The sequence below is a fragment of the Rissa tridactyla genome, chromosome 9 (assembly GCF_028500815.1).
Source record: "Rissa tridactyla isolate bRisTri1 chromosome 9, bRisTri1.patW.cur.20221130, whole genome shotgun sequence".
Lineage (NCBI taxonomy): Eukaryota > Metazoa > Chordata > Aves > Charadriiformes > Laridae > Rissa > Rissa tridactyla.
The window spans coordinates 27,933,758-27,955,127 of NC_071474.1; the positions used below are offsets into that span (position 1 = coordinate 27,933,758).

Sequence of the window (21,370 nt, forward strand, 5' to 3'; positions counted from 1 at the left end):
CAGCGCGGAGGCGGCGCCGGGGCCGCGGCGGGGCGCGGCGCCTCCCCGCTCCTGCTGGCCGCACGCCGCCGCCACTGCCGCCTCTCCTCCGGGCCGCGCGCCGCCGGGCCGCCCCGCTCCATGGCGACCCCCAGCCCCTGCATCGTGGTGAGTCCGGCGCCGCTGCCGCGGCCTCCCCCCGCGGGGGAGCCTGCCCGCCGGGCCGGGAGCTGCCGGGCGCCTGAGGGGTAGATGTCTCCCGCCATGCCGCCGCCGGCTGAGGGGAGGGGGGGTCCCGCTTGTCCCCCCGGATCCGATGATCTGTGAGGGAGCGGGGCCGGCGGGCGGGGGGATCCCTCAGCGGCGGGAGCCGCCGCCCCGCCGAGTCACCTTGAGGGGAGCCCCGGCCTCCCGGCGCCGGGCCCGGGGCGCCCTCCCATTCCCCGAGCGGTGCCGGGCCTGCCGGGGGGTGGGTATGGGGGGTTGGCGGTCACTGGAGGCCTCCCGGGAGGGTTTAGAGGCGGAGGACGGCGCGGGGAGCCGGAGCTGCCGCCTCAGCAGCGCAGGGGAAGAAGTTCCCGGCGGGCGGGAGCGCGGCCGGTACAACTTCCATCCCTGCGGGCGGCAGCGAGGGCCGGGAACGCCGTCCGAGTCGCTTGAGCCTCCGAATTCGGAGGTATTTTTGGAGGGAGAGCATTCTGGGGATGTTTGGGGTTTGTTGGGTTTTTTTTTGCATCTTCGCTGTATCTGCTGAGGCTCTTATATATTAATTTTTATTATTTTTTTAAAGCCAGTGCCGGGCGTTTATGAGATACATCCCTGAGAGCTGTGGCGGCCGCAGGGTTGCCGCCGTAAATCCCTGCGGTCAATAAAAAAAACCTGATAAAATCTCTAGGAAGGGCCCATTCCCTACCGAAGGCACAAGGGAAGGTTTAGTAGGCATGCTGCATGTAACGATGGGGCTGAACCACAGGAAAATACCATGTGTTTTGGGAGGGACATGTCTTATTACTTAAAATAACAGCGTGCCCTGGCTTGCAGGGAGCTGGGTCAGGGACTCGATGCCTGAGCCGGGTGCGTGGGTGGCTCATACAGGATTTTTTTTGAACAGGAGGGTGAAATACTCATGAAATTCCCAATGTGAAATACTTATTAGGGGGTTACACAACAAAAAACCATGTAAACAGTTGGCTGATCACAGGCCAGGTAAGCGCTTCCTTGGGCTCTGAAATCAGATTGTGTCCTGTGAGGGCTGCGGTAGCCAAAATGGATACTTAAAAATGCCTGCCCTGGTGAGCTGTCAGTAATAAGCTTTGGTTTTCCCGCTGAAATTCTTAACTTCATTTTACACATAGTAACGTTCAGCTGCATAACCAAAAGAGCGAGGAGTTATTAAGAAGCATATTGTCTTTTTCGAGTTGCAGCGGGGTTGGGGTTCCGGGGAGGCTATTTTTGATGCCGTTGCGATGATGTGTCCTGAACCTCAGCAGTGTTTCAGATAATTATATACGTATGCTAATCCCTTGTCCTAATTAATATGCACTTGCTAATATTGCAGGCTGTTTTACACCGGGAGTTTGCCTGTGAGGAACAGGTTGCTGAAGTAGGGCTTTCCTTTCAGATTCTGAAAGATCCCGAACCCCCACACTCTGCAGAAGGCTTACTTCGCAGCCCTGTAACTTGTCATGCTCAGCTGGCTCACTTGCCTTGTCCTGAAAACTGCCTGTGCGTTTTGTCGTTACTTGGTGTTGTGACGATTTGGAAGGTGTCCATGTCAAAAACTCTGCTTGCTGAATTGTAAATGCAGGTTTTGCATTACACTAGGAAAATCAAAGGTGTTAAAAAGCTCCTTGATTTTTTTTAATGGAATAAAGAGATTAATTGAGGTGTAGTAGTTTCATTTTCGCGCTCTCTGATGTAGCAGAATGTTGTTAGGACTTAATTTCTTACCCATATCGTACTGCGCAGCAGCTCATGTGGTATTTCAAGCAACTCCTGTGAACTGTAGGTTCTGTTACATTGCACTTTGTGCTGTGTTCAGTGTGACAAATGTTTTTACAGAGAGGGAAAGTGAGGTGATCCCGATGAGTGTGATGGGTTTGATAGTTTACTGAATACAGCAAAGGACTTGCAGTTTCTCACTACAGACTTTCCATAAGGCTTTGTAGAAATCTCACCTTATTTCCTTTTCAGATTGGTGACGATGAACAAGGTTATGACCTGGACTTGTTCTGCATACCTAAACATTACGCAGATGATTTGGAAAAAGTCTATATTCCTCATGGGCTCATCATGGACAGGTTGGTTTGACTTCAGACAGTACGCTGCTCCAGCTGATTCCATGACGCTGGAATAAACAATCTTCCAGTGATAGTTTTGCTGCCTGGTGACTGTCTAAATAGATTACATTTAATTAGAGACTAAGAAGTACAAGTGCTAATTAACTCTTTCTTTCTTGTTTGGCATCTAAGAGTTTGTATATTTGCTGTTATGCTATTGTTTGGAAATTTGTCATAATTCTCAAGTGAAATTTTGTGGCATGTAGCAATCTACAACTTTCTTTCCAGTGTTTCTTTGATGTTTTACCTTCTTAAAGCCTAATTAGAGATGTTATTTGTTGTGCCAGTTCAGTCTGAAAATAATTACAGTCTCTTGAATTTCCTTAGGATATTAATAAAAGTAAATTATTAATCACATCATCTTAGACTTTCTCATGTTCGTATGGTAGGTAAGTAGTATCTAGCTTTCTCCTATCTTCTGGGAAAGGCATTAGCCTCTGGAAATATCAATCTGTCACTTCTGTGGTTGCTGAAATCTGTGATGTGCGGTAGCAATTTTATCTTGTGTGATCAGAAATGGGTGCATAAGCCTACAAGGCATTTTTCCTTTACTTTGATAGTTGCTAATTCCCTTTAAGAGAATGAACAGATTCAGTGAAGGAGTTGTTGGAGAGACACAACCATTTAAGAGTGGTGCTGGGTGGATCTTCCTGGAGATCTTCTGGATAGGAATGCACCTAGATTTCACGTGGTGCTGTTTGATTCGATACAATAAACTTTCCTATAAAATGTTTTTAAAATATTGGAAAAACTTTGCACTGCAAGTCCATATAGAGGGAAAAATTGGACAAAGTACATGTCATTAAGTAATTGATGTAACGTTTATAATGGTAGGCTTTCGCTGAGAAACCTGCTGTCAGCTGGCACACAATAAATACATACCATGCTTTCTAAAATAAATTACAACATAAATTTAGAAACAATGATTGCAGAAAAACGGGGCAGTGTTCTCTTGCTCTGCTCCGTTGGTATTGTATTTTACAGTTAGGACAAATTTCCGGCATTCTAGCTTGGCAAATACACATAAGCTCTTTAGTTTACAATTTGAGAATTTTCTTGCTCCTCAGTCAGTGAGGGCCACTGCCTTTTTGGTTGTGTTAGCTTACACTGCTCTTCTCGTGGAAGCTGAAGCTGTCTTTGGAAGGAGAAAACACACCTTCGTGTCGTGTATCTCGCAGTGAAACAGCTTCAGGGTGTTAAGGTTTGCTTTGACTGAGTGTGACGTATGAAAACAAAGGCATTTGGCAGAGCTACTGTCAGATTAACCTTGAGAAGCAAAACTTCCTTGACCAATAATGTGTAAAGGTGACTGAAGTGATAGGCAAATATTTCTGAGAAAAGTGTCATTTCCAAGTTGGATGCATGTGTTTGCTGCTGTTGTTAGTGATACAGAATGCTGCTGCTATAGCATGCAAATGAAATGTGTTATGACAGCTATCTCTTTCTTGGTTTTGTATAGGACGGAGAGACTGGCACGAGAAATTATGAAGGGCATGGGAGGACACCACATTGTAGCACTCTGTGTACTCAAGGGTGGCTATAAATTTTTTGCTGATTTATTAGACTACATCAAAGCACTGAACAGGAACAGTGACAAATCAATCCCTATGACTGTCGACTTCATTAGGTTGAAGAGTTATTGTGTAAGTATCTCTGTGATACTGTGCAATTTTTATATAAACTTGACTGTATAGACTTCAGATTATTAACAGAGGTGGTTTAATATCGTTACTGCCAGAATGTGCTAATATTAAACAAATATTTAAGGGAGTTAAGAGTCACAAGCTAATTTAAGCTTTCTCTACCATATTATATCATCTGTTTTCTTTTAGACCTTGATATTTCCACAGCCCAGTAAAATCCTATGCAAAGCAGAGAGACCCTTTCCATGTCCTTTACTTGTTAAACAATTTCCTCTCTGCCCACTACCCCATCTCTAAAGCTGTGGCTCTAGAATAATGCAGAGGATTCTTCGGCAAGTGTGGTTACAAAAAATTAATTCTAGGAATTTTTATGTGGCTTAGACATCATTCATTGGACAGGAAGACTTGAAAGCTGCAAAAGCAGTTATACCCGAGTTCCCTGTCTCATCTCAACCAAGCAGTGAACACAAGGAGTTGGATTTGGCCTTGAGGAAATACTAGGTTCTTAAATGTAGATTTATGATTAGTGGCCACTGAGTATGGCACTACCTTTTCAAGACTAGGCGTAGGTTGCATTGGGTTTACATTTTTGGAAAATAATTTATTGTCATTCTGAACACCAGGATTTAATTTTATAGGGAAATTGAACATTCTGTAACATGAGGTAAGGTGTAGGTTTTATAGAAGGAAGCACGAGGTTATGTTGTGCAGGTCGAAGGAAGAGGCAGATGTATGTTAGTACCCTGTGTTTCCTGATTTACCGATAGCCTACTGTCACGTTTTCAGGATGGTGTTTATGATTTGTTCCATAAGACCATCTGTAGCATGGAAATAATTAATTTTTTTAATTTCAGTTTAGGATGTTTAAATAAATTGTTTTGTAAAGTTATGCTGTTAGTTCTGTCACAGTAATTTTGCATTCAAGTCAGCAGTATAAGCTGCGTGTCACAGTTGTAGGTGAGTGCCTATTCCAGTAGAAAAAAATAGAAATTACAAAATTGGAAGCTCAGCCTCATCCTTCCTTTCATTAAACTGTGAAACCAGAGATGGAGTTATTTGCAGGCTTAGTTTGGACTGTCAAAGAACTTCATAGGTTCATGATTTCTGTTGAGCGATCTGTTAACATTTCACAACGAAGCCCGGAACTGCGTGGGGCTTTGGTCAAGTCCATCTGCAGGGCGAGAGGCCCTGGCTGCCCGAGGCATTAAACACACGGCTGGCCGTCCAGGGGTTACCTGGAAACCACAATCATGTTTGCTGAATGCAAGGCAGTAATTTAACTGTGCTCTTTAATGAGGAGGCAAGGCTGGGCAGAAAGGTTCCTGCCAGCCTTTGGTTGCGTCTCACAAGGCGCTCTCTGTGCTTGTGCACTGTATTTAAATCAGTGAGTGAGAGCTGCTTGACACCCTTTCTTTCTGCTCCCCCCGCCCGAAATAAAAGATTCAGGCTGCTGCTGCAGGTCCACGTAACCACTAAGCCACAACATGCCCATATATTCTGCCTGTAAAAGCCACAACAGAAAGCTGAATGTCTTTATTACAGGATAATATGTTAAAGAATAGGAAATGACAACTCCCACCTTTTTTTTTTTTGGTGAGGAAATTGTGTATCTTCTGCCTTCTTCAAGGGACACTTCCAATAACTTACTTGGTTTGTTTAAAAAACAATATGAAGACTACACCCTTTCAGTCTCTCCGCTTTCTGACTAATTTGGAAAAAAACTATTGGAGAAATGGTTTGAAACACCTGAAAAAAAACCCCTCCGTTAAAAAGCAAGGCTGCTTTATTAACCACATGTTTTCTTTGCTCATACTGGTGTGTTAGGCATGTCTTGGTTCATTTCTTTACTACGGCTGCTTTTGTCATTTACTCCCCAGAACTACAGTGCCTTGATATTAATAGGGGAGCGAGCAGCAAAATAAGTTTTATGGAAATTACGGTTTTGTAGCAAAAACAAGTAGATGAAGAGAAACACGGAGAAATTTAGACAGAAAACTGTCTAACTAGAATGTTTTCCTTGAGGTGTTGGCTTCAGGGTTTTTGGTTTTGTCAGCCAAGTCTATAAAAGAATGTTTTCTTGTTCTAGATGAGTGAGGAGCTGCTGTTACTTGATGCCTCCACTACAGTATTTACGAGCATTTCATTTCTGTGGATTCTCTTAGGTGGTTATTAATATCCAGACTTATGTCCTTTAGATTGCATAACTTGTTAGACGGGATAAGATTGTCCTAGCACGAACACGTATGTAACAGATTGACTAGGTCTTCCGTTGTTAATAGTGTCAGAATGCTAAATCTGCTTTGTAGTTTTTATCTGTGCTTTACTAGATGGAGGGATCAGCGTTGTTAGTGATGTGAAAACCATCGCAAATGGTAATGGACAGTTGAAAGTGGAGCTAGCTCTCCTGTCACTGCCTCTGGATGCGATTACTAGATCATGCTGCCTGCCTTTACAGACCGGATAAAAGATGTTAAAAATACCCTGGTCGCATAAACAAAGCAGCTGAACTTGTGTAATGGTTTTGAAATTGATGTAATTGAGGTTCTATTCTTGTTTCAAACCGATCATTTAATATTTACAAGCGTATGGGGCTTTTTTGTGTTGCAGTGCAAAGCTCACACTGTTCTGCACCCAAAAATAATTCTCCAAGAATACTGACATGATCAAGCTGTGATTAAACTTTGCTCATAACTCCAGCTTTTCGAGTCCTTACAGATGAATTTTAATGATCTGGCAAGCTGTTAAGAAATGGAAAGATAGTGTTTGTGAACAGACCCAGATTTCAGTATTCTTGACAAATAGTTTATTTAGTTTGTGCTACAAGAAGAATGGCTTTTCACCACTCTCCTGCATTTAAACTTGGAAATGAGCAAGCGTTACGTATGTAGTCATGAAGGGCAGCCAAAAGACAATGAATGTGTTGCACTGTCACCGAGGAAAACAGGGATTTGCAATGGAGTCCATGGTAAACTCTGGTTAGGCTGGTCACGGCAGTATTCTGAAAGATCTCTGTTAACCAAGCCTTATAGCAAATACTGTAAGGAACTTAAAATGCCTTTTTAAAAGGTGATCTTGGAGTCACTTGGGTCAGGAGTTACGATCTTGTAAAGCATTATTGTTTTTCAGCAGTGACAATGGGGAGGCAGTGAAAACAGATCTAAACAGTAAAACTCTTATGTGTTAAACCACAAAGCATTAAAGTCTTACCAGTACTGAAATCAGAAATAATGCTCCTGAAGACAATTAAAACATTGCTTAATTATTAAACAATGTTCTTTCCAATGGAAATCTGGTTACAACCGGTGACAGAAATTCTTTAACTGTTTTTTATCCTTTAATTGCTCAGGAGGTCAGTACCTGCATAGGAATGCAGGTTTATCTGCCAGCGAAGATTTGTTTTGCATTAAGAAGTGTAGCAATTTGTAAGGGGTTTGTTGGGAAGGAGAAGGAAAGTTTCTGTAGGTTAGATTGTTTTTTCTCTGCTGATCATCATACTTTAATGTGCATAATCCAAAGGTTTACCGTAGCCTACTACAGTTTTGTGGTGTTCTTGTCTGAGTATGGTGCATTGCTTTGTAGCCAAACAGATCATCAAGAATCTGATCTTCTGCATATACCGAGAAGTACCAGTCTGCCACCTGTGCACATGATTTTAATGGAACAAATAGCTGTTAAGATCTTTCTCCATCGTTGTTTTGTAAGGAATGATGGGTTTTTTACATCCTTCCATGGAAGGAGGATGAAATCCCTATTAATGTATGAATAGATAAAAGAGAATCCTGTAACATAAACAAGGAAAAGCTTCAAGAAGCTGTCACTTAAGATAATTTTAAGATAGGGGGAACACAGGAAATGTGTTTTAGCTTTGTGAATACAGTGCTTAACTGAAGCACATTTTTGTGGTTGATCTAGCCGGTATCTAGGCATTCGGTAGCAGTGTGTATACCTGCCAGGTCAAGCAGCCATCATTTTGGACATCTTTGGTCATGGACTTTTTCAGCACAGTGACATGGATGCTGTTGGGTTTAGTTATTGTTTGCACTGTTATGGAAGCACTGAAACAGTTGACTATTTATCAAAAGTGAATGTTTCTTATAGTAATGAAATATGGCAGTTCGGTGTAATTTCAGAGTGGTATAACTCAAACTAATGTTTTCTTGAAAACATATGGGGCAAAACTGAAAAGATACTTTTTCTAATAATTTGCATTTCTGTATGTTGTGTTGTAGGAATCTGTTAGGCTTATCTGCTTTCACATGCCTCGAGCTAGAAAGGTGACACCACTATCAAAAAGATTCTAATACATTTTCTCTTTACTATCATCCCAGTGTTACTTGCTGTGTACTTGGCGTGTGACTCTAAATAATTTGCTTGGCCTTTTTTGTGATAACATTTTTAGTTTTTGCCTACAATCCATATAGCAGGAATATCCGTCTTCAGGCGGCTGCAAAAACAGGAAGCTGTATGTGGCTGTCTCTCTGTTCCCTTGTGGTCTCCTCTCCGTTGCCTCTGTCGTTCCTGGGTTTGGGGAAGGAACTGCTGTTTTGCTACGTGTCTGCATAGTTGTGCAGCACACTCGGGCTTCATGTTGCAGCAGCAAAATCATATCGGTTTTCTAAAAGGAAGATAATGTGGTGAGGAGTTATGAGAATAAAGTTTGATAAGCGGTATTAACCTTTGACTGAAATGATTACATTGTAGGGTAGTATCATCATCTGTAAGTAGTACAATAATAAGCATATCGCATCTAACTGTGAGAGCCCGTCAAGGTTTAAAGTCGGTTGAGTGACTTTAACTAAACTGCAAAGATCTGCGAAGCGCTCCTAGCAGCTGTCTAACTTTCTTATAGAACGCTTCATTTACATTTGTATCAAAGTTTAGTTTTACTGAAGTGAAATGCTGTATAGTGATGGTGTACCTATGTTGCTGTTCAATTACTGTAAGAGGTAATTTTATTGTTACTAATATTTGTTGTAAACTAGGCAAACAGAAGCTTTTCTGGCTATTTGTGTAGCTTATATTTCTAAATATTAATCTATGCCTTGTTTGTTGGCTATTCTTGTTATTGTTATGATTGTTTAATCTTACTCAAAGAGTAAGGCTTTCTAAAGCATTACAGTTTAAAATGTAAATTACCAGCTCTGTAGCAGCACGGAGCTTGGAAACTGAAGTGCTTTTTGTCTTATTTCCATCTCTGTAGGGAATGCGTAGCAAATTATATCATTTTAGGTACATGTGTATATATAACGGTCACGTGTGTGACATACACATATATAGCGGTGTCTGTGTTTATGCAGATCTCTCGTCAAACAGTCTTTAGTCTGAAGTACCATCTTTTAATTGGATCACTTCTAATTTCTTAGTTAATAGATGCTGTTGGTGCTATGTTTCTGAAAGCGTTAACATTCAGTGGTTATGTACTTTGCAGTTTTGATATTTACTGAAAGAAAACATTATTTTAATTCTGGTAATGCTAATGCTCACCTTCCTCTTTCTCAGAACGATCAATCGACTGGAGATATAAAAGTCATTGGTGGGGATGACCTCTCGACCTTGACTGGAAAGGTATGGCCCTTTGTACGTTTGAAAACAAACAAACAAAACCACTGAAGAACCCACATACCTGCGTGGTTTTAAGGCTGCTCTTTTAGCGTGCGAAGATTATAGAGTTCTAAAAAATGAAAATGGAAGAGTTTCACTTAAATGTTCACCCCTGTATACTAGGAGAGCGGATAAGCCCCACAAAAGCCATCAGTTTAGTCTGAACTTAACAAAAAAAACCCTATTCACCATCTTCAGTATCAGCAAAGTTTTAGGAGATTTGTTTTTCTGCAGCGCCTGAGAAGAATAATCTGGTGTGGGTTGTTGACTACAAACAACCTTTGAAAGAGAGTGGTATTATTTACGTGCTGTATTGGTGATTTGGTGAAGTAGTGGTGGGAATCCATACTGTCGAGACCTGTAATGTGCAGCCCAGGATGGGGACGGAGGTTCCTGTTACAGGCAGTGACTAGAGAAGGAAATGAGAGAATGTAAATTGGGAACCAGCTTTTCTCCAGTGACTCTGTGGAGATCGCTGAGCCAGATGTCTGGGGTTAAAGCATCAGTGCCTTCTGCTCTGTCACAACACATGACTTTCCCCTTCCCCTTACACATAGGTAATCTTTAAGGCATGTATGTTGATATAAATTCAATAGTTCGATATAAAGGACGTAGGTGTGACAGCATTGTGTGTGTGTCTATATTATGACACTCTTTGCTGTGGAAGAATACGAATTGTGTAGACTGTTTTGATCTCTTGCATATATCTAGAATCCTGAAAGTCTAAATAATTTAAAGACCACTTTGTACTCAGCGTGAGACATTGAGCAGAATCTCATCGCCAGATAATTGTTACTGGTGCATCAGAAATGTTAACTACGTAGAATTCGCTGTTACATGTGTAAACATAAATACATGCTGGTACAAATATTTAACTGCAATGAAAATTAATAAGTTATAGAGATTAATATATATAAGAAATGGCATATTCTCTAGATGTTAATGGATTTTTCTTTTCTTTTTTTCTTTTCTTTTTCCTTCCCACCAGAATGTTTTGATCGTAGAAGTAAGTATTATGTTTCACTTTGAAGTTCTAATGTGTGACTGGTAAAAGAGTTCTAATAAAGTTGTTCTTAAACTAGAAAACCTACAGTTTCTGGTTTCAAGGCTTCCAGGCCTGAATTTTGCAAGTGGGCTCTGAATTTAAAATGATCTGTATTTTGAATTCTCAAATTCATTCCACTGCCAAATTTAACACGGAAGATATCCATGTAAAACTGTTTGTATTTGCTTTCAGTTTTTAGGGATTCTGTCAATTCTAAAATACCCCTTTTTTTTTTAATTAAAATATAGCTTAAACAAACTGTTATTAAGCATATTATTGTTCTGGGTTTGTAACAGCCAACTAGGAAATTAAACTGCAGGAGTAGAAATGTTCCTAATAGGAATATCCTAAAATATGTGAAAAACAGATCTAAGCCCAATGCATCTGTGTATAATTTGTTTAGAGAATCGTGGCATAGAGAGCACTAATTCGTAATTAGCATATTGCAATTGCTAAATTCCTATTCTTCTGTCTTGTCGTGGTTCTTTGGATGATACCAGGCACAGTACACCTCAGTTTGATTTCTGGGTAGCTGCTGTTGCTTAATTCTTGCTTTCACACCTCGTTCTTGATGGGCAGCGTCGTGTGTGTTCAGTAAGTTTGGCAAAGGATGTTCTTGACTAAGATTGCCAGTGTCAGGGCAGGGAAGCAGCAGCAGGAGACAGGAAAAAGGGACGTGCAATCTAATCATGTCTTAAGGCTCCAAATAATGGAAGTGCCTTGTTTGAAACCAAAGAAACAGCTATGGCAACTGATTCAGTGATTCAGCAGCCAAAGGGAAGGATGTTTCCTCTCATAAAATGTGGCGGGTTTTATGTATGTTGGGTTTTTTTTTTTTAATTTGAGAAAGTTATATTATTCCACAGGAAGCACATTCAGTTCCCAAACTCCTACCAAAATAGTACATATACAGCAGTGTTTGTGTGACCAGTGGTGTCCTTCAAAGTGTATTTTGCTTCAGATAGGCAGATGCATTTAATTATGTATCTGCTCCATTTCAGATGAATGTATGTCTTTAAAGTCCCAGACAGCTAACTAGGTTAGTTTCTCATTTGTTCAGTGAATCATCTATCCAGTGACTTGACTTATACACTATCAAATATGAACCCTTTTACTGATCACCGTTTTAACTATCAAACAATAAAAATGCACATATATTGTAGGTTTAACATCGCGAGGCTTTTCTATACAGCATCCCTTTAATGCGCAAAAAAGTCTGAAGAAAATGGAGATTCACCTCCAATCAACAGATACTCAATACAAAATCAGTAATAGATTCTATTTTTATTTTGGAATATGGAAGTAGCTACTTACGTTTATTCACCAACTTTTGTTTTTATCTATGTATCTGTATGCCTTTAACTTTTCTTGAGTTTATAACCATGATTAAAAGCATTAAGTGTTAGAGATGGTATTGCTGACAGGTGCGCTGTTGAGTTTTTTGTTTGATTTTTATTTTAATTGGGAGTCGTGGGAAAATAAGCTGAAACCAGGACACTGCTGCTTCTGTGTTATCTACCTCCTTCCCTGCAGATAGGCTTGATTTCGGGCCAGGGGAAGGACTGTCCCTCTAAAGATTGTCTGATTATTTCAGTGCAAATGAGGAGTCCGTTTCTGATGCTTTGGTTGTAAGCCATGTATTCTTTTTTCTGCTTACATGCGCAGGGAATAAAATGGTGTGTCAAAATTCATTTCAGTGTGTTTGAGTATAGACTTTAGAACTGCACCCAGATATTCCCAATGCAATTTCTTCAGCTATTTCTTGGATCTGTAATGTAAATTACTCTCCTTTTTCTTTAATTGCAATAATGGGTCGTTCTGACTATTTTCCCATCTTACTTTTCTTTCTGTCTCTGTAACCGAGCTCAACAGTGAGACTAATGTTACTCTTATCATATTCAAATTAAACATTGTTTGTCTAATAGCTGCAAGGAGCACAAGCCGTAACATCTCCAAAAGGAGCCAAGAAGGTCATAGTTTAGTAACCGCTTTCAAAGTCATAGTTATCCACAACAATTAAGAACTATTGTTAATGTGCGTGATCACGTTACTGAGCATAGTTACGTAAGCACAACATGGTGTTACACGTCACCTATATTTGATTATGAATAGTATTTTGGCATATTGTCATGCTCTTGCAAATAAGCAGTTTCTGTAGTAGAAACTTGAAAATGCCTCTCTTCACTTGTTTAATATTCTTTCTTACTTGAGCTTTTTTTATTTTCAGGATATAATTGATACTGGTAAAACAATGAAAACGTTGCTGTCTCTACTTAAGCAATACAATCCAAAGATGGTGAAAGTAGCCAGGTAAATTTTTAATGATTGTTTGTGCTGTGTTTTACCTTAACAATGACAGACAGTGTTTAAAAAAAAAAAAAAAAGAAAAAAGTAGTGTAGAGTACATTTCCATGAAAGAGAAACGGGAGGGGACGTTTCTGCAGGAGTCATAGGAGTCATATATGATGTGATCTGTGGGAGTTTACTATTTGTTCAAACTCCAAAAGCACTTTTGCTTGTTATGAGAACCTACATTCGTTAGGCTGGTGGAAGCACTGCTCTTTTCAGTCTTACTGCTGGAAGAATTTCAGTGCTTCATAACGGGACAGCTTGTGCATGCCTGGTACATGTCTTGCCTTATCACGTGATGGTAAGATTTGTGTCCGAGTTAGGTTTAGAAGTATATGGAAGAGTTTAAACCTTTTGGACTTAACAAAAATACCCTCTCAAGTTGGTAGAGGTATTTGCAGCACAAATTTAGTTCATAAATGTAGACTTTTACTAGGGAAGGAGATAAAAAAATTGGTGGTTGTCACTTACCTATATGTAGTATCTATCCAAACATGTTTGTTTCTGTTTGCGCTCTCTGCAATTACAGTATGCTGCAGTCATGTACCTGTGCAATGGAGACCGTTTTTTAGTTTGCCTTCTTTAATTGCAGAATTAAATTAGTTTGCACACTAACATTACTGTTTGTATAGTGTGCATAGTGCAGCTGAGCTTTAGAGGTCATTCTGTGAGAGTCACCCAGCCATATGCTCTTCCAGGCTTTTCTACTTAGTTACATCTTTAATCAATTCATTTCAAAACATTTTATAATTAGATAATTTACAACTAACAAGAAACATTGAGGATAATATTATATTATTGACCAATACTGACATTATTCCTGCTTCTTTTTAAATTGCATCTTCGGCGTTGCTGTGCTGTGGTTGTAGTAACAATACAATAACAATAAACGATAATGATTGCTGGGGATTAAAGATAAAGCAGAGCTGTGTGTAATATCTAATCAGTTGTGTTGCCATAACAATGTCAAAGCAGTTGTTAAACGTGTGAGAATAGCTCTTCTTGCTGATAATCTGGAGGTGACCTGCTGAAGGTGAGGTTGTTGAGGATTTCTCCCTGGCCTGATTTAGGGTGCCAAATTTTACGTATTTGTCACTGAATAGTGCGCTAACACTGCAGTGTACATCGTGAATATAATACAGTATGAGCAAAGTCCAGTTTCCTGTTGTCTAAACCCGTTGCAGTAATTTGGGTCTGCCAAAGACCTGAGGAGATAACACATGATCATTCTACGTGGTCTTAAGTATAACGTTCTTAGTTACTTCAGTTGCCTCTCTTTCTTCTCTCTCTCTCCCTCTCTTTTTTTGTTTTTAAATTTTCTTTCTCTCTGACAATTAAGTCGTTGTAGCAGGGAGATGTTAGATAGTCCTAATTAATATGATTCCGGGGGTTTCTTTGATCAAATCCTACACTAATTCTCAAAAATTAAGTCTTACAACTAGAAGTTTCAGTAGCTGTCAAAAATTGAAACTGTGACTGACGAATGAAGCCCCACCTTCAGAGGGGATCCGGGAGGGAATTCTGTGCTTCATGCGTAGAGTTATGCTGACCTCTGTCTTTACGTTCAGCCATCGACCACCTTTTCTTTCCCTGCCCAAGTCTCTGTGTCTCAGACAGATAAATATCAGGCCTGTGGGGTTGTCTTCTAAGAGGTAGAAGCGCTCAACTGAATGAGGAGTGAATCAAACCGGCAAGGCATTTCTCTCTACTACAATACACCCAACTCTGTATCTCTGTGGTTTTTACACCTCTGACTATTAATTCTGGAAAAGTGGAGCTGGTTTGTGTTGCTTGATCCTCAGAACCAATTACATTTTCTTTATGGGGTTCATTAGCACTGCCAGCGAAGAGGAGTTGAGGGCATGTTGCACAAGTGCAATTGAGGTTGCATTTAACCAGCTGAACTTTTGCTTCGTAATACTAATGCTTTTGAAAAGAGCACAGTTGGTCTGGCCAGATCCCAAGTTGTCGCCTCTTTACCTGTAAGCTAAATTGCACCTGCAGTTCCTAACACACATAAAACCTCATTAAGTCACTTTTCACGATGAAATACATCCAGATCAGTATCTCCTTGCCTCTTTCTTGCAGACCTATCAGTTATCCTTTAGGCTCTAGGAAGTTTTGATATTGTCATTATGATCAGCTGCACCTGCAAATAAAAGAATAGTTTAAAATACGTGTAGATGTGCTTTCAGTTTTGCGCGTTTAGGCCAAATTCAGCTTGTCTGTCATCAAAACAGTCTCTTGTATTTGTATACAGTGCTTTTACTTGTTTCAGTTTTACATTGGTTTTATTTGACAGTTTGTTGGTAAAAAGAACTCCTCGAAGTGTGGGATATCGGCCAGACTGTAAGTGACTTTTTGACAACCATTATTCATTTTTAAAAGTGTGTTAATGTATTGTGTACCCTTTGATCATAGTCCAAGGATGTTCCAAATAAGTTTTCACTAATGATTGTGGATAGATTTTGCTCTTATTTAGGGAATTTAAATATTTTGAATGTATTTTGACAGGGTTAATCTGGATTTGGTCTGATCCTTTTTTTTTCTTTTTCCTTAACTTTTTGTAACATTGTACTATATGAAAAGCAAACTTTGACATTTTGGTCCAGGTTACACCTTTTTCATGTGCAAATTCTCCCAGCTTGCATGCCGTCAGATGTTTTTGTCAGCAGAATCTGCTGGATTACCCTTTGACGCTCTGGGGAGTGATTTGGGTGTCTCAACCTAACCACCTCACGCCATTTGGATGTCCCCAGGAACGAAGGAGGACTGCATAGGGTAGCAGGTCTGATAAAAGTTTACAGTGGCAAGATGCCTAAATTGGCCACAAAACTGATTATGTCAAGGCATCTGAATTACTCCCTTTTTGTCTTCTCCTGTCTGTCCCAAGACCGTAAAGAAAGGACCAGCATCCACAGCAGAGAGTGGCACCAGAGTGACAACTCCTCCTGCCTTGGGAAAGGCTATGTGTTTTAACCCTGTTCCAGAGGCCAAATTCCTGTTTAGCTGGACCATGGAAGCGGAGTGAATTTAGCAATAGAATCCTCTTCCTCCTCCTTTCTGAGTTTGTACAATATTCTGGAACTGAAATTTTTCAATGCCTTAAAGCTTAGTTGAGGTGTTTCCCTCAGTCAAGGATGCCCCTCATTCCTGAGATCTTATTATAAGCTTAGCTGGGTTACTGCTCTGCCTTTTGAGCATCTTGCAGCAGATGGCTTGTTTTGCCATCTGTCCACAGAGACAACCTGTTCGGTGCGGGACATGCGAGCTCTGAAAGAAGAGACAGCAAGGCAGTAATGGCTGGGCCTCTGTTTTATCCCTCAGTTGTGAGGCCAAGCAGACCCTAAACTTCACCTTAATTTTTCCAAAAGCGCACACAGCCTTTTCTTCGAATTGTACAATTTCTCTCCCTGTTTCCCTTACAGACCCTGGTTGTAGCCAGGGAGGGAAAAACCACGCAGCTTTCCTGTGCTCAGGAGTCTTTCATTTTAGCGTGAAGGGGAGAAAGCCATTTGGAAATCTTATATTGTATATAATTTAATATTTTTGGTCATTTTGTAGTGTGTGTGGACAGGTTGGACTGATACCGCCTGACCGCCCACAAACCGTCCTGCTAGAGCTGCTTAGACAGTCTGTGGAATAGCTGATGTCCTCTTTCTAGGCAGCTTCTCTGGGAGGAAAAAAACACAACCGAACATACCAAATTCGGAAATTTTGGTGGAAAAAAAAAACCCCACACCTGTTTCTGAAACTTGCAGGTGACTCCATAAAGAATTCTTTGCGCTTCACTATTCTCTATATCACAGACTCAGTATCTAAGACGTGCTCTAGCAGTGATAGTATGTTCCTACATAGTGGGTCAATGCCTGCGAGTCGCGAGGATGGAGTCCACCAGGCAGTTACTCAAAGGCGAAGGATTGGTTTCCCTGCAAGAACCGTGGTTCTGATACTTGCGTTGTTCCGTGCTCGCTCTCCCAGCCCTTCATAGAAAGTCCTGTGGGACTTGGCGCGCCCACAGTTTTGAAGGAGCTGACGACTGACCCTGCCAACTCGTTACGCCTGTGGGTACCCTTCCTGCAGCCCTGCCCCAGGCGCCGGCCCAGCTCCCTCTCCAGTGATTCTGGGAGCGTGACGCGTCCTGTCCTCCCCAGATCCACTGCTGCTGCACTGGCACGTCAGGCATCTAGGGAGTGCTCTTTTTTGTATGTATTTACAAAGTTGCAGGACTTTTTCAAGGAATTTTACATTCTGATAATAATGCTGTGTCTGTAGATTTAAGTACTTCCATTCATTTCCTGCAGACTGCGTGCTAGCACCACGCTGCTGCGTGGGAACCGATAAACACATCCATTTAATTTTGCTTTAGTCGATGAAATAAATCAACAAAGTAAGTTAAAATTTTAAAGTAGCTTGAATGTTAATCTGAGGGTGCTTGAGTAGAAGAAATAAAGTGAGTTAGGATGCACACATAGCGATACAATTCCAGATTGCCTCTGTAAAAAGGTCTAACGAACTCTAGGAAGTTCTTTTCTAACATGCTGGTGACTTATGGTCTTTTTCAGTTGTTGGATTTGAAGTGCCAGACAAATTTGTTGTGGGATACGCCCTAGATTACAATGAATACTTTAGAGATTTGAACGTAAGTAATTTCTCCCGTATGTTTTTGTCCATTTAAAACCAGGGAGGAGGAAGGAAGGGAAGTCCCCTCACGTCGCTCTCCCTCCTCTGTAAATCATGCCTCGTGTGCAGATCTGTTCCGCTGGTGATGGAACGAGGAGAGCAAACCCTAGAGCAGCAGGACAGCCTTTTGGAGCTCTTAGGAAACTAAAATTTATTTGGCTACGTGCACAATGGAGGCTACGCATCTCCTGTCAACTTTGAAGTAATATGAAGTTTCTTATCTCACCAGATGCCTGCAACAAATAAATGCATTTGCTTAGTTAGTAAGAGAAGAGAAACCTTGGAAGTTAAGAGGGGGTCGCTTTCTTCATCTGGGTCTCGCCAACTTTATACTGGACACTGTGTGGGATAATTAGAGGGAGGAGGAAGAAGGCAATGTTGAGACTTTTAGACAAAAAAAATGGCTTAAGTTGTTCTACATAAATAGTATCACAAGATTCTTTCATACTGAACCGTGTATAGCGTGCTTGGATTTTTTTCAGAAGTGCGTTATTGAATGCATATGTAAACCGTTGGTCTCTTACATCACTTTTCTAACAGGATCTTTTTATTTTGTTTTGTTTCAGCATATCTGTGTGATCAGCGAGACGGGGAAGCAGAAGTACAAAGCATGAAAGCATAGTTCAAGTGCTATGACAACACAGCTTTGAAATGTTTTGTTTACCGAGTCCTATCTTTCACAGGCTTCAACTCTGGTACACCAGCTAAAATTGTAGGATGCCCCAGCCCCATTGTCATACCGCTTACTATAATTTATTGCATGTACGATATAAGATCTTGTCTTGTTCATTTATATTTTAGAACTCTAAACAACCGGTGCGGTTCTGCACTCCTTATTTTGATTTGCACTATGACTCTACCGACTATTGCTGCCCCTGGTTGGGTTGTGCTGTTTGTGAGCTCCGGAGTCTAACTCTCGCAGTGGTAAATTGCTTAAACCTCATCAACCCAGAACTGAAATAGTTCAAGTACTGTAAATGTAAAACATTTTATGATAGGGAAGTCTATTAGTAATATTTTTAAAATCTGTAATTTAAGTTTTATATTTTAATGCACAGATGTGATTGTGATTAATGGATAGTTTGCACCTTTGGGTGTCATAAGGCATGAGGAGCAGCCAGTTACAGTATCTGTAATCTCCAAGGAGCTCGTTCAGATCTCCCGGAGTTGCCTTATTGCTGTAAAGGAAGTCTGGGTGAAAAAGTCTTTTTTTTTTTTTTTTTTTTTTTTTTTTTTTTTTTTTTTTAAAGGAGATGGAATGACAAAAGAGAATGTTTAAAATCTACTTTCGGTTGAGCTGCCTCTTTCTCTTGGATTATTTTTTTTTTCTTTAGAAATATCCATCAGCCAGTGGAATTGCCTTTTAAATTTAAACAATTTTAATATATTTGTGAAAAAGTATTGTAATGTTTACTTTATAAGATCTACCAAACAAAGTACTTTAAATAAAGGCTGTCTCTTTAAAATAAGCCCTATACATTTATGCCGCTCGGTCTGTCTATTAAAGCGCGCTTGAAATTTTCTTCTCAGTGATATTTTTCATGAGTGTTTCTGGCGGTGAAGGCAGACTCTCCCTTTGGTGTCTTTGTGGAGCTTTTGGTTAACGTTATCCCGGCTACAAGAGAGATGGTGAAGCGCTGAGGGAAAATATGGAAAGGCTTGCGTGTTCTATAACCAACGTAGATTTTGGAGAAAATGGTTTAAGCACTGTCCTTTCTTCTGTTTTGGCAAAGATGAAGAGTGGAGATTATATGTTCATTAAACATACACATGTGGAAAACCCCCACAGCCATTTTGTACAGAATTGTTTGGGTTTGTTTCTTTTAACACCTCTGTTCGCGTCGATTCTAAACGTGGCAGCCCGTCTCCCGCCTCCTCCTTGGCCATGCTCTTCCATCCCTTCCCTGCCGCGGCTCCCGTCGCTCTGCGCGGGGGTTCCTCCCCTCTGTACTCCTATTTAACGCCGCTCAACGCTCGATGCGTCACGAAGTTTTTGCCAGCCTGTTTGGAAGGATTTTTCTGTGGTTTTGGAGCTTGGGTCGTGTTTCTGTACTTTTCCAAGTACCGCGCATCCCTGTGCATCCACGCTGTGTTGCGTTACAACTGTAGTCATCTGTAGCAGACCTAAAATAGGAGTAACTTTCACGATGGAATTCAGATCAAACGGCCACGATCTGTAGGAGACCTATTTGTAAATCAAAATTCTCATTAACAAATATTAGAACACTGCTCGTGATTATACGATACTTTTGCAATGTTAGAGTTAACTTTCCAAAGAGGTTTGTTTTTTGTTTTTCTTTTCCCAAATGGACTGCAAAGTCTGACTGTACGTCTCCATCTCCTAAATAACGTTTGTGGAGTTGCCTTTCCGAGAACCTGGACCATCCCTGGGACAACTTGTTGCAAAAATACGTGATACAGCTCCGAGAAGAGGAAGCGCAAATGCAACATAGGAAAATAGAAACCGCTTGAGAATTGCTACATCCATCCAAGTTTGCACTAGTTCTGGTCGGGCTTAAGGTCGAATCTTAAAATGCGGCGGTTTCTTCAGCCATCTGAGTAGTTCCTGCTTCACAATCCTAAAACAAATTCATGGCACACTGGAGAGGCGGCCTAAAAGCGCCTGCTTACACAGGGAAAGAGTGAGAAGTGGTGTTTGGTGTCTTTTGGGACTAAACCCTTCAATTGGTTTATCCTGTTGGTTAAGACGACATTCAAATGCCGTGATTTGGGAAGGGGAGGAGAGATTTAGTCATAAATGAGGGGGTTTATCTTCCAAATTGGGGAAATTGGAGGGTAGGAACTGCGTGGACACGCGTGTGTCGGGGAGTCACAGAAGAGGGTTGGGAAGATGCTCTTGAGCTACGCTGACCCCGGGAGCGACGGTTTGCCTAGTAACAAACCTCACCCCTGTGATGGGAAAGGTCGATAATTAAAAAAAAAAAAAAAAATAAATAAAAATCCCACATTTCAAATTCTGGGGAACAGGCACCGTTTTTGTTTTTGGTTTGTTTTTTTTTTTTTTTGCATTTCCTTCACAGAGGTGCTTGCCCGATGAAGTTTATCACCCCAGAGGGATTCCTCCCTCAAAACCTTTGGGTACTTTTTGACGAAAATGGCTTGGAGGAAAAGTTAGCCGCTCTCTCGCCCCGGCTGGAACGCCTCTAACGCACTGCAGCCCTTTACAGCACCTGGGCCTGCGCTACAGCAAGAGAAATTCCCACTTGAAAAAAGTTGAAGACGCAGTCGTTACTTTTTAGGCAGTCATTTTGGTTAAAAGGCTGGGGTTTTCGTCACACCTTGGCAAGTTAAATGCCAACTTTGTGCAACCCAGACATATATCGTTAAAACATTATGAAAGCACAGAGACAATCTTGTATTTGAACATTTATGCAGCATTTGAAATTCATTAGAGCTCCACGTTTTATGACTCGCAAATGTACGCTGGAAAAATAATTTTGAATATTTATAGGCTTTAATATACCGTCTCACCCCGTGACATCTGGCGTTTCTGTACATTTCGGTAATTCCCGCCTGCCGCGGGCCGCTGACGCCACCTGATGTGGTGCCGCAAATGCGCAGCTCAGGCTTGGAGTGTTTGTTTTTCTCGCTTTAAATCCACATGGATCGGAATCTGAAGTGCTTGGGACGGAGCCGGGCCATGGGGTTAAAAGTCTTTATGTGACCTGAGCCGGTGGCTCGCTGGGGGGGGTGAATCCTGGTTTGAAAAC

General features: G+C 41.1%; 1 protein-coding gene across 2 annotated transcripts; it reads left to right on the forward strand.

Moving 5' to 3' along the window:
• The first annotated feature begins 1 nt into the window (after position 1).
• Positions 2-19,443, forward strand: HPRT1 (hypoxanthine phosphoribosyltransferase 1). 2 transcript variants are annotated; one of them, XM_054214738.1, is made up of 9 exons: positions 2-147; positions 2,173-2,279; positions 3,778-3,961; positions 9,461-9,526; positions 10,551-10,568; positions 12,835-12,917; positions 15,259-15,305; positions 17,522-17,598; positions 18,206-19,443. In XM_054214738.1, the coding sequence occupies exons 1-9, from the start codon at positions 121-123 to the stop codon at positions 18,251-18,253; spliced, it is 657 nt and encodes a 218-aa protein (XP_054070713.1). In that variant the 5' UTR covers positions 2-120; the 3' UTR covers positions 18,254-19,443. The 2 variants fall into 2 exon arrangements, with proteins under 2 accessions (XP_054070713.1, XP_054070712.1); XM_054214737.1 differs by lacking the exon at positions 2-147 and adding an exon at positions 440-655.
• The last annotated feature ends 1,927 nt before the right edge of the window (positions 19,444-21,370 follow it).

Bases quoted from the DNA above. Each gene is read 5' to 3' on its own strand.
- HPRT1 (XM_054214737.1), top strand. From the start codon at position 455: ATGGGGGGTTGGCGGTCACTGGAGGCCTCCCGGGAGGGTTTAGAGGCG. The intron at 2,280-3,777 runs GTTGGTTTGACT...GGTTTTGTATAG, and splicing joins CATGGGCTCATCATGGACAG to GACGGAGAGACTGGCACGAG. The intron at 3,962-9,460 runs GTAAGTATCTCT...CCTCTTTCTCAG, and splicing joins TTAGGTTGAAGAGTTATTGT to AACGATCAATCGACTGGAGA.